At 41.5% G+C, this 13674-nt stretch overlaps 1 protein-coding gene across 1 annotated transcript in view; it reads right to left on the bottom strand.

Annotated features, from left to right (window-relative positions):
- Nucleotides 1-13674, bottom strand: part of LOC142198688 (S1 RNA-binding domain-containing protein 1-like) — a 44838-nt gene that overhangs the window by 28077 nt on the left and 3087 nt on the right. The window contains exons 4-10 of the mRNA XM_075269716.1: nucleotides 13137-13238; nucleotides 12407-12751; nucleotides 11208-11374; nucleotides 10354-10471; nucleotides 10055-10193; nucleotides 7709-7805; nucleotides 6766-6907 (exon numbers count right to left, since the gene is read on the bottom strand). Of these exons, the coding sequence (XP_075125817.1) occupies nucleotides 6766-6907; nucleotides 7709-7805; nucleotides 10055-10193; nucleotides 10354-10471; nucleotides 11208-11374; nucleotides 12407-12751; nucleotides 13137-13238 (1110 nt within the window). The remainder of the gene's footprint in view (nucleotides 1-6765; nucleotides 6908-7708; nucleotides 7806-10054; nucleotides 10194-10353; nucleotides 10472-11207; nucleotides 11375-12406; nucleotides 12752-13136; nucleotides 13239-13674) is intronic.

The raw sequence follows: 13674 nt of genomic DNA, 5'->3' as shown, positions 1-13674 counted from the left end.
AGTTTGATATATCTAATAACTGATGGACACAGTAATATTTCAGGATTGAAATGAGGTTTATTGTACTAACAGAAAATGCGCAATATGCATTAAACCAAAATTTGACCGGTGCAAAAATATGGGCACCTCAACAGAAAAGTGACATTAATATTTAGTACATCCTCCTTTTGCAAAGATAACAGCCTCTAGTCGCTTCCTGTAGCTTTTAATCAGTTCCTGGATCCTGGATGAAGGTATTTTGGACCATTTCTTTCTACAAAACAATTCAAGTTCAGTTAAGTTTGATGGTCGCCGAACATGGACAGCCCGCTCTCAAATGATCTGAAAACAAAGATTGTTCAACATAGTTGTTCAGGGGAAGGATACAAAACGTTGTCTCAGAGATTTAACCTGTCAGTTTCCACTGAGGAACATAGTAAGGAAATGGAAGACCACAGGGACAGTTCTTGTTAAGCCCAGAAGTGGCAGGCCAAGAAAAATATCAGAAAGGCAGAGAAGAAGAATGGTGAGAACAGTCAAGGACAATCCACAGACCACCTCCAAAGAGCTGCAGCATCATCTTGCTGCAGATGGTGTCACTGTGCATCAGTCAACAATACAGCGCACTTTGCACAAATAGAAGCTGTATGGGAGAGTGATGAGAAAGAAGCCGTTTCTGCACGTACGCCACAAATAGAGTTGCCTGAGGTATGAAAAAGCACATTTGGACAAGGCAGCTTCATTTTGGAAACAAAAATTGAGTTGTTTGGTTATAAAAAAAAGGCGTTATGCATGGCGTCCAAAAAGAAACAGCATTCCAAGAAAAACACATGCTACCCACTGTAAAATTTGGTGGAGGTTCCATCATGCTTTGGGGCTGTGTGGCCAATGCCGGCATCGGGAATCTTGTTAAAGTTGAGGGTCGCATGGATTCCACTCAGTATCAGCAGATTCTTGAGAATAATGTTCAAGAATCAGTGACGAAGTTGAAGTTACGCCGGGGATGGAGATTTCAGCAAGACAATGATCCAAAACACCGCTCCAAATCCTCAGGCATTCATGCAGAGGAACAATTACAATGTTCTGGAATGGCCATCCCAGTCCCCAGACCTGAATATCATTGAACATCTGTGGGATGATTGGAAGCGGGCTGTCCATGCTCGGCGACCATCTAACTTAACTGAACTTGAATTGTTTGTCCAAAATACCTTTATCCAGGATCCAGGAACTGATTAAAAGCTACAGGAAGCGACTAGAGGCTGGTATCTTTGCAAAAGGAGGATCTACTAAATATTAATGTCACTTTTCTGTTGAGGTGCCCATACTTTTGCACCGGTCAAATTTTGGTTTAATGCATATTGCACATTTTCTGTTAGTACAATAAACCTCATTTCAATCCTGAAATATTACTGTGTCCATCAGTTATTAGATATATCAAACTGAAATGGCTGTTGCAAATACCAAAATATTTAGAACTAAAAATGATTAAGATTAATAGGGGTGCCCAAACTTTTTCATAGGACTATATATATATATATATATATATATATATTTATTATGTGTGTGTGTGTGTGTGTGTGTGTGTGTGGAAAATAAATAAAGAATGTATCAATTGCAATGAAATGAATACACAAAATTCTGATCCTTATATTTTAGGTTGTAGATTAAACAGTATTAGATTTCTTGTGCTATCCACCATGATATGTAATTATTCAACTTATTTTTTTTATTTATTAACTTATAAATAAAGGTCTTTTTTAAATAATAATAATAATAATAATAATAATAATAATAATTTATTATTACTGTTATTATTTATTTATTTATTTCTTAGAACACCATTACCTCCTTGTTGCTGTACATTGGAGGATTTACATACAAAACAAGTACAATACTAACAAAGTAACCAAGTATTACAGTGGGATAGAGGGCCCTGTCCACAAGAGCTTACAATCTATAAGCGGGGGGGAGTAGAAGCTATCCAGATGTTGGTAGCAGGGTTAGGATCCATTCACACGGAATAAATGCAGGCTCATTTTGGCACAATACACGTGTAAAGATAAGACTCCCATTGACTTCTATAACATTCTTTACATGTGTATTGTGCCAAAATGAGCGCGCGTTTACTCCATGTGAATGGACTCTAAATGCAGCTTACAGGCTTTCCTTACGACATGACCCCCCCCCCCCCCAAAAAAAAAAAAAATAAAAATAATAATTTGTGCTTAAAAATTTGGCTTATACTGCTCGAGTATATATATATATATATATATATATATATATATATATATATATATATATATGTGTGTAAGTAAATGTATATATATATATATATATATATATATATATATATATATATATATATATATATATATATATATATATATATATTTAAATATGTAATATAAAAAAAAAATATATATATATATTTATTTATTTATTTTTTCTGGCTTAAATTTAGTTTCCCAATTTCTACATATTGAAAAATACTTTAAAATAACTTTGTGTTCTGGGGTCAAAATGTTACTGTAATTTAAAAAAAATTTTTTTAAAGTATATTTCCCAATAAAAAAAAAATGAATATTTTACAACAAATGATTGACTTTATGGTTCTCCTTTGTACCTTTTTTTGTACATTTTGCTGCCCAATAATGTGTTATCTCCTTTGCAAAACAACACTTAACCAGAATTTAGAGCCATTTGCGCCACACATGTAACGGTCACATTGGAGTAAACGTTGGTGTGACGGTTTCTGCCCTGGATTTAGACACCTTTTATGTATCGTGGCCTAAAAAAAAGTCACAAATTTGTCACTCCGGTACGGTAAACGGTATAAAAATTGAAGCGAGTGCTCTCTCTATATTTAAAGATATAAAAAATGTATCAGCGTAATGCAACATTTTGATACATTTGTCTCAAATAACAATTATGTAGCAAAGTGGCCTTCGAAAACAGCTGAAAATTTCCCTCGATGTGTATTATTTTAATTTCATTAAACTAATGAAAAACGCTGCAGATGGCGACGTAAAAAAATAATGAAAAATAATTACCATAGCAATAAAAAAAAAAAAAAATTAAGAAAAATAAGATAAAATACTGATAAAAATGGATTTATTTGCAGCGTAAGTAAAAGATCTGAATCCTGTTGTTCCTTAAAATTAAATCTGATCAAAATCTGTAAAACTGAGGTCATGTCTGAGGTGAACAGTCGGAGAAAAACAACTCCTTACTATAAGCTAATACCGCAAACTAATGAGTCAATACTATTAACACCTGCACATTAAATGTATTTCGGTTGGCAGAATTCCCAGAAAAAAAGGTGAAATGTAATATAGCGAGGTCGAGAGAGAGAGAGAGAGAGAGAAAAAAACCCGACATTCTGGAGAGTAATTAGAAAGCTCTTTTGTGCCGCTCTCAGACTAAAATGTTTGCCGCTGCAACCAAACCTAATGCTTTAAGCCAAGCGACTTGGCACCTACTTGAAAGATGATGGGCCCTGACACCAGAAACACTTGACCGTGCCAGCGAGGAGAGGAGTGAGGACAGAGCAGGCAAACCAGTCTTAAGACAGGGTCAAAGAGAAAGCACAAGGAATTCGGAGTCCATTTCAATGTCTAGAAGAGACAGGCGCTAGGTCCCAAAGGTCTCATCTGTCAATGGTAAAGAGGCGGCTGCCATGTAACTCTTCCTCTTTTTTTAAGGTCTGGACAACGTGGCGTACGTATAGGAAGGATCGTGTCCAAGGTTTCCTAACCTTCACCAAATAGATGGGTTAATATATATAAATATATCACAATAATAATATTAATCTGTATTGAGATAATACTAGCCTCTGCCCACGACTTCGTCTGCGTGTTGTTGGTGTCGATGATTCTCCTTTATTCAGCAGATGGCTGCCATCGATGTTTCACCTGCTCCGGCGTTTCGGCAGTTGTTAAGCTGGTCTGCCGCTGAACTTGTTCCTCGCACCGTGCCTGTGATTGTTCCGGCATCTCAGCAGCTCCCTGGGATGCCATATAATGAGCGTGTTGTTGGCATTGACGATCCGTCTGCTGCGGCATTTTGACAGCTCTTAAGCTGGTCTGCCGCTGAACTTGTTCCTCGTGCTGTGCCCGTGACTGTTCCAGCAACTCAGCAGCTCGCTGGGACGCCATATAATGAGTGTGTTGTTGGAGTTACCGATCCGTCTGCTGCAGCATTTCGGAAGCTCTTAAGCTGGTCTGCCGCTGAACTCGTTCCTTGCACTGTGCCTGTGATTGTTCCGGCATCTCAGCAGCTCGCTGGGATGCCATATAATGAGTGTGTTGTTGGCGCCGATGATCCCCCTTGAGCTCTGCTTGAAGAGAACTCTGTGACTTCTGGCTACATTCACAGCAGTCGTTGTTTTAGAATTTTGCAACAAATTAGATTTTCTGACCCGCCTGCTCCAGTGTTTCGGCAGCATTCATGCTGGCCTGCCGCTGAACTTGTTCCTCATGCCATTCCTGTGATTGTTCCAGCATCTCAACAGCTCGCTGCTATGCCATATAATGAGCATGTTGTTGGCATTGATGATCCACCTGCTCCGGCGTTTTAGCCACTGTCAAGCCGGCCTGCTATTGAACTCGTTCCTCGTGCTGTGCCCGTGATTGTTCTGGCATCTCAGCAGCTCGCTGGGACGCCATATAATGAGCGTGTTGTTGGCGCTGATAACCCCCCTCAGCTCCGCTTGAGGAGAACTCTGTGACTTCTGGCTTCCTTCACAGCTGTCGTTGTTTTAGAATTTTGCAACAAATTCGATTTTCTTTTTCCTGGCAAGTTTAAAAGTAGCAAACTGCCAATTTGGATTACAGGTTTTTTTCCCATCCAGTGTGTCAGCACTGCCTGGAGCAGATCCGATAATATGCAGATGCATGTACACAATCCACTGAGGGTTAGCTGAGTGTTTGCACAGAGAGATAACAGCCCTGGCTGAGATAAGCTATTGCAAGAGCAGTGTAATATAGTATGTGACCATAAATTCATAACAGTTGTGAAACCATGTCATTTACTGGGATAAAAAGTAGCCAATGTTTTAACTGAGGTTACAAACTATCTATGTGCCATCCAAATCCATTCAGCCGTTTTTGCATGATTGAGTAATAAACATCCAAAGTTCCACATTTATAATATTAGTAGAATATACCACTTGGCAGCGTTGTGCTCCCTGGGGCTTCATATCACGGAGGACGGCAGATACGTCCATTTCCCATGAAATTACCTTCAACTTCAATGGTCATTTTGGCCCGTCTAAATATTGCAGGTCCATCCGAGAGACAATGCCCAGAGATATTTTCCCTGTTTCGCCTTATTCGCATCCCCCTATTAAGAAGACATGCATGCCTGACCGAGCTGGGCATTCAGGTTTATGGGGAGGACAGAAGGAATAACAAGGTGTATGGGCTCCTTACGCTACAACCTCCCTATTACTATGAGCACAGACAAGTCATTTTTTCCCCTTTTGATTTTGATATTGGAATTTTAGCACAGATTTTTTTTTACAGAAATATCCAATCTATGAAGCCTACATAGTCTTATGTCCCGTGTTCTCGTACAGAGGTCGCCTTGCAGCTAAGAATCAATGACTTGATAAGCGTGCCTTGATCTCAACTAGAAATCCAGAAACTAAGTTTTCGTGCTCTTAGTCATTGCCCCGGGGACCGGCATTAGGGCAGAATGTGCTCTTCGACTGCGACGGCATCTTCAATACATTGTAAAGGTTACGATATTGATCCATGTTCAGGTCTGCAAAGGGCAAGGCTGGATGAGCCACCGTGTAGGAGGAGGAGGACAAGACGCGCAAAATATCAGAGTGATCCTGTACTGCACAGTATGTGGCTGCGAGGCCCATGGTGTAATGTACTGGATGAATGGCCCAGGGATAGGGCCTGTGTATCGTGTGTACACAGCTGTATATAAACAGAAATACCGTCTACCTAGTCATGTCCTGATACATGGTTATTAATCATATGGGTTGTCCTGGATACATGAAAAATGAAAAGTATCAGACATCTGTACCTATACCTATCAGCTGTTACAGAAGCTGTATGCTAAGTATACCTACAATGTACTGACCTCTGTACACTGTATACAGCTCTAAATCTGTACACTGTAGCAGAGGCATCTGTAGCTCCATTTCCATGCACTTGAATAGGAGCAGAGTTGATTCCACCCATATACCCAATTACTGGTGATCAGCATGGGGTGTGGGTGTCGGACCCCGAACTATCTGACACTGGTGACCTATCCTGTTGACATTTTTAGCATCTCTAGGACAAACCCTTTAGCGCAGGGGTAGGGAACCTTCGGCTCTCCAGCTGCTGTGAAACTACAACTCCCAGCATGCTCCATTCACTTCCTAAAACAGCAGAGCAAGTATGCATGCTGGGAGTTGTAGTTTTGCAACAGCTGGAGAGCCGTACGTTCCCTAACCCTGTTTTAGCGGTTACACCGTTATATCCACAAAGTGTTCACTAGATAACTGAGACTGAGCTTTAATGCCACTGTTGACTCCTAGAAAATGATGTCAAAATGGACAAGTGGGCGTTACCGGTTGCACAATCTGGTCATTATCAGACTGTGCAGGGACGCAGCCCCAACTAGTAACTTTGTCACTTCTAGGAGGAATAACAGAGGGACATCATATCCGAGAGTTCTAAGAAAAGGAGACCCAGAATTGTTACTTAATGGCGAATACGATTCTTCAATCAATTGGATACATCAGAAGAGACGACAGCGACGACGGTAACGATATAAACAGGGCTTTACCTGATGATGCTGAATTCTACTTATACTGCAGGTGAAGTTGTGATATAAATGGAATTTGTCGACGTCCTTTGTGTTTCCTTCCTTCTCCTTTCCTGTTGATTTGGCCAGTGAGGACTGGAGGGCGACGTAGTTCTGTTTGCAGCTAGAAATACATCGAACAATAGATGTGACCCGCGTACTGTCAGAGACCACTACTGCATTAAAACATGGTGTATGCAACAAAAAATTGTTTTTTTGAGGATTTTTTTTACCTTTCATTTTAGAACAACACGGATTTTGTTGCATATATATATATATATATATATATATATATATATATATATATATATATATCCAGCACAGTGGAAAATTTTTGCAAAAACTGCATCAAAAACCACATGGAATTTTTTTCAGCTTCCCATTCATTTCTATAGGTTTTGCAAGGCAGCATCCATCTGGAGATCGGTGAAAAACACAGCTAGAGGGAAAAAATTTGCTACCGAGTCCCATAAAAATGAATGGAAGACGTGTTTCAAAGACAATTCCTGAAAATCAGGCTGCAAAAAACCGTGTGAACTAATCCTAAAGAGTATGACTAGCAATAAGTAAGTGACCAGTGTGAGCCTTGGTTCACATCTGCTAACGGAATACCAAACGGATTTGCAAGCGCTGTGCAGTAAAAGCACACGGACCCCATAGACTATAATGGGGTCTGTGTGCTGGCCGCTCGCTGCCCGCACGAATCACGCAGACAGAAAAGTAGATTGTGAAGTAGGTTTCTGTCTGGATAATCCCTGCGGAGATCTCATGGTAAGCACACGGACCCCATTATAGTCTATGGGGTCCGTGTGCTTTCACTGCACACCGCTTGCAAATGTGTTCTGTAGGCCATAAGTGGGGGTCCCCACGCGGACTCCCCCGAACGGATTACCGACGCAGATTAGAACGAGGCCTTAGTACTTACAGTTTTCTGATATGTTCCAATGTATCTTTATCTTTAGCGACCATGTCTGCTAAGATGTGCTGCACTCCCATCTCCACATCCTGAAGTGTGGACAGACCTTCAATGGAAAAGAGAACAAAATTAACAGGCGATGTTCAGATCTACTATATCTCATCAACCAGATTATATATAGCCTATATTGTGCAAAAGTTTTAGGCATGTGTGGTGGAAAAATGCTATACAGTAAGACAGAATTTGCAATCACAAGATTTCAGGGTTTTGTTGTGTGACGCTGCCCTCTAGTGGTGCTACACTGAAAGTTGATCTAAAGAACAAAAAGGCTCGACCATGTCTCTAATTCATGTTCTTAGACATTGAGAAACCTAAGTAAAGTAAATGGATATAATACATAGTGCAAAATATCAGCACGTATTAGAGAATATTGTTTGTCTGACCTGCTTAGTCCCATAACACATCAAGCTGTAAATTATCTGAACGGAGACTCATTTACCAGGATTTAGGACTATCCTTAGGGTAGTCCACAAATATCTGATGAGTGGGGGCTGACAAGTCTCACATCAGGACACCAATACTATCCCCAGACATAGAAGGCTCCGACCCCTGTAGAGAGGCCTAGAGACGCCACTGCAGCTCAGACACAGCTGATCAGTGAGGTCCTAGGTGTCAAACTCCCCCCTATTGATGACCTAGCCTAATAGGTCGCCATTATGTAAAGTCCTGGAACAATCCTTTAACATACAGTCCTATGAAAAAGTTTGGGCACCCCTATTAATCTTAATCATTTTCAGTTCTAAATAATGAGGTTTATTGTACTAACAGAAAATGTGCAATATGTATTAAACCAAAATTTGACCAGTGCAAAAGTCTGGGCACCTCCACAGAAAAGTGCCAGTAATATTTAGTAGATCCTCCTTTTGCCTCTAGTCGCTTCCTGTAGCTGTTAATCAGTTCCTGGATCCTGGATGAAGGGATTTTGGACCATTCCTCTTTACAATTCGCGTTCAGTTCAGTTTGATGGTGGCCGAGCATGGACAGCCCGCTTCCAATCATCCCACAGATGTTCAATGATAATCAGGTCTGGGGACTGGGATGGCCATTCCAGAACATTGTAATTGTTCCTCTGAATGAATGCCTGAGGATTTGGAGCGGTGTTTTGGATCATTGTCTTGCTGAAATATCCATCCCCGGCGTAACTTCAACTTCGTCACTGATTCTTGAACATTATTCTCAAGAATCTGCTGATACTGAGTGGAATCCATGCGACTCTCAACTTTAACAAGATTCCCGGTGCCGGCATTGGCCAAACAGCCCCAAAGCATGATGGAACCTCCACCAAATTTTACAGTGGGTAGCATGTGTTTTTCTTGGAATGCTGTTTTTTTTTGGATGCCATGCATAACGCCTTTTTGTATGACCAAACAACTCAATCTTTGTTTCATCAGTCCACAGGACCTTCTTCCAAAATGAAGCTGGCTTGTCCAAATGTGCTTTTGCAAACCTCAGGTGACTCTGTTTGTGGTGTGCTTGCAGAAACGGCTTCTTTCTCATCACTCTCCCTGACAGCTTCTCCTTGTGCAAAGTGCGCTGTATAGTTGACCGATGCACAGTGACACCATCTGCAGCAAGATGATGCTGCAGCTCTTTGGAGGTGGTCTGTGGATTGTCCTTGACTGTTCTCACCATTCTTCTTCTCTGCCTTTCTGATATTTTTCTTGGCCTGCCACTTCTGGGCTTAACAAGAACTGTCCCTGTGGTCTTCCATTTCCTTACTATGTTCCTCACAGTGGAAACTAACAGGTTAAATCTCTGAGACAACTTTTTGTCTCCTTCCCCTGAACAACTATGTGGAACAATCTTTGTTTTCAGATTATTTGAGAGCGGGCTGTCCATGCTCGGCGACCATCAAACTTAACTGAACTTGAATTGTTTTGTAAAGAGGAATGGTCCAAAATACCTTCATCCAGGATCCAGGAACTGATTAAAAGCTACAGGAAGCGACTAGAGGCAAAAGGAGGATGTACTAAATATTACTGGCACTTTTCTGTTGAGGTGCCCATACTTTTGCACCGGTCACATTTTGGTTTAATGCATATTGCACATTTTCTGTTAGTACAATAAACCTCATTCCAATCCTGAAATATTACTGTGTCCATCAGTTATTAGATATATCAGACTGACATGGCAAACACCAGAATATTTACAACTAACAATGATTAAGATTAATAGGGGGCACAAACTTTTTCATAGGACTGTATATGCTGGTTACTGGATGGCATAAGATAGTATGTAACAATGAATGACCTTCTGTGACCTGTAAGTGCCCGTCACTTCTCGCTCCCAGCCTACCTTCAGTGTTAGGTTTTATATACTTATGAAGGTTTAGCTGCTGCGGGGTCTCAATCAAGGCTTTGGCTGCGTCTTCCAGGCCCAACTGTCTGGCCCTTTGTGCTTTGGTGCCTTTGCTTCCAGTCTTGTATGGAGTGTACTAGATAGAAGACAAGAGATACTTCTATATAAAGATAGATAGATAGATAGATAGATAGATAGATAGATAGATGATAGATAGATAGATAGATAGATAGATAGGAGATAGATAGATAGATAGATAGATAGATAGATAGATAGATAGATAGACTCATGCTCACCACATGCTCTACTTCATCCATGGATCGGCAGTTCAGCATGGCCGTGTGTAGACTGGAGTTCAGTTTTCCTTCTTTCTTCAGTTTCTCGATCAGGGTGTGAGCTTTTTTGGCCACTGACCTGATAGAAATAACATAAAAAGGGTGAATTTGGTTTTACACAAGTATTAATAAAAACAGTTCCATAGATTCTTTTGCCTGCAGGCCTCACCTCTAAACACTCACCAATAAATTAAAGCATACCTCTCCATATAGGTGAATTTTTAGGACCTTATAGAGAGGTATTGATGTCAATAAATCACTGAGGATAAGATAGAAAACCTACTATCAGCTGCTGCAGCTCCCCATAAGTGTGTGTCTCTGCTCCCCCCCCTCTCCATAGAGTTCTATGGGCAGCTGTAATCTCATCCCTCAGTGCTCTGACAGTTCATCTTGTGTTCCCAAGATGGATTCAGCAAAACATTTCAGTGAACAGTTTACAAAGAAGGGGAAATTTTCTCTGAAAATAAATATTATAGTGTTTTCTATTCACTTGTAGCATTGATTTCTGGTGTTGTGTTAGTTCCTTGTTTGTCCTCATTGGACAGAAATCGGGCAGAACAAGGGAGGTTTCTACGCACCCTTTTTGTACAGAGATGACCACCTTATATGACTTTGTCCATTGGTCGGGCACATGATGTACAGCTCATAGACTTACTGGACCCTTGTAGTGATCTACATAAAGGACTGCTGAAGGTTCCCCCAAACCGTAACATGATGGCACATCCAAAAAGATGGGATTAACCCTTTGCAACATTATCATGCCGGATATACTCTAACCGTGCAGAATCCTTACAGCCCGCATGCTGTCATCTCACCGTAATTCCTCTAAGCTCTGTTGGACTTCTCTTAAGGCGTCGGCGTCAAGATTGTTAATGAGCTCCTTCCTGTACCGAGCGATGAAGGGGATGGTGTTCTCGTCCTGAAAGAGCTGGATCAGGTTGTTGCAAACCCAGGGTTCAACATTTGTTCTCTCAGATAAGACCTGATGGAAGAAATATTAAGAAAATATTACATTTAGCATTTCTCTTGGATAGGTAACCTAAGGTCGGAAATCACCAACACATAGACTTCTGCTGAGCAAGCATGCATGTGTATGGAGGAAACGGGAGGAATAGCTGTCAGTCAGATAAGTGTATCTATAATGTACGGCTAGACTTTGTTTCCTTACATCAGATTACCATGCACAATGCTAGTGTAAAGACTCTGTGCAACCATGAAAGAGGACCTTTCATGGTCCAGGGCACAGGGAGTTCTCTATACTGCTGAATTCAGCGCACCGTCGGCTTTCCAACAGTATATAGAACTGCCTGTGCCCCAAACCCATGAAAGGTCCTCTTTAAAGGGACTGTCTGGCCCTAAATGGATTTTTATACCGATAACCTATCCACATGTCCTCATAACAGAACCCCACACAGCAAACTTACAGCAGAGGATGGAGAGCTCGTGCAGGATCTCCTATGCAAGTAAAAGGAGCTGTGCAGCAGCCCTGTCCACTGTATAGTTATAATTCAAGAAACTGCAGCATCGCTCCATTGCACTCGGTGTTTGCATTCTGCCGGGTTTCCGTCTTCAGCCCCGGCGAAACTGGACAGGGGATGAAAACCCAGCGGTTAGCTTTAAAACCCATTCCCTTGAATGGGTTTGTAAAGGTGACCGTCGGTGTCACGGTCAGGTTTAGGTTTCCTACATCAGATTACTGTAAAGACAGGACTTCCACCAAATCTCCAGAGCAAGCCAAGTGCAACCGCTAAACAAACACGGAATGCTGGGAGATTTCAGCTCTGAGGCCTGCAGTATTGTAAATGCAGCACTAACCAATAATACCAACAGTAATTCTGAAAATTCTACAAACATCTGGAAACTGTTATTGGAGAAATATCATCTCCAAAGTAATTGGTATCAATAAAACTTTATCAACCCGTCACAGTACAACTAGGGCATGCTGGGGACTGTAGTTCTGTTTGAGTCCCATACTGTTACCCTTACCAAAACAAAACGGTCCTCCAACTCTTACCTCAACAACGTCCCAGTTCATATCACAGCCATCAGAGGTGGATCTGTTGGCCTTGTACTTCACCACTTTCCCGGCAGGATCAGCAGACACTTTCAGTTTTTTGACAGGCGGACCACCAAACGTGAAGTCGTCCGGCGGCTCGTCTTCCTCCATCTTGGAAGGAAATTCATTCTTCACTTTCACTCCCATGTCCAGGCTGCTAGTGGAGGGGAAATCCTCAATGCCGACACTTCTTCGTTCTTCCTTTACTTGAAGCAGCTTTGGACCCGTTTTCTGGGTTTTTGGACTTTTTAGATTTTTATTTGGGGTCTTCTCCTTCTTAATGGGTTTATCAAGAGAGATTGTCTGTAAGGAAATAATAAATAGAAGAATATCATTTCAAAAAATAGTCTAATTTTTTCCCCCAGCCATTCAGTTGAGCAGGGAACGGCACCTGGATCCATACAACCCGTATGTGGGCGACGTCACCAGGTTCCTATTGACATCGGTGGTCACGTGCGTCACATGACTTCTTGAAATGTGCTGATTGGAAAGCGGCGGGGGACACTGACCCTGGTGGACCCCATAGTCTATAATGTGGTCGCAGGTATCCGCCATTTTTGTTGGCACCCATTTATAGTATATCTGTTCAACGGAACGACTACTCTGATAGAAATGTGATGTGAGCCCTAGATGGAGATCATAACCCTGAATTATCCACAGGATGACGCCATAGGGAACAATGAAATACCTCTGGCCTAGAAGGTTCTGACATATTAACTTCATTATCCTGAGCAGTTTCTGCGGCTTCTTGTGCAGCTTTGGAGGCTTTGGTTGTTTTTTTGGCAGTGACCTAAGGCAAGGATAAAAACAAGAAAAGAAAGAAAGATACATTAAATACAGTCATATGTATCTGTACTTACTGCTGCAGGATACAATATAAAGGGGCATCGCAGCTAAAGATGCTACAAAGGTGAGTCGATCCTCCCATAGTAATGAATAATCCTTGTCTGGGAGTAGATGTGAGCCATAAAGTAGAACTCTGCATCTCAGGAGATCAGCCCTGCTCTCCTCCTCCTTTGCCCAGCTGTAAGACAACCAGCAGGAGCGGCCATCACTGCATTGTCTGCAGTCAAAACAATGTTTAAGGCGTTTTCCGGCCCAAAAAAGATTTTTCTTACCTGTAACTTATCATTCGTATGTGATCTGTGGGGGTCCAACACCTGGACCCCACACAGATCAGCTGTTTATGCTGCTGCACACAGACAGACACCGAGGACAACTAGGTT

Source organism: Leptodactylus fuscus, chromosome 3 (genome assembly GCF_031893055.1).
Source record: "Leptodactylus fuscus isolate aLepFus1 chromosome 3, aLepFus1.hap2, whole genome shotgun sequence".
In the NCBI taxonomy this organism is placed as follows: Eukaryota; Metazoa; Chordata; class Amphibia; order Anura; family Leptodactylidae; genus Leptodactylus; species Leptodactylus fuscus.
This window is presented reverse-complemented; position numbering and strand designations above follow the sequence as displayed.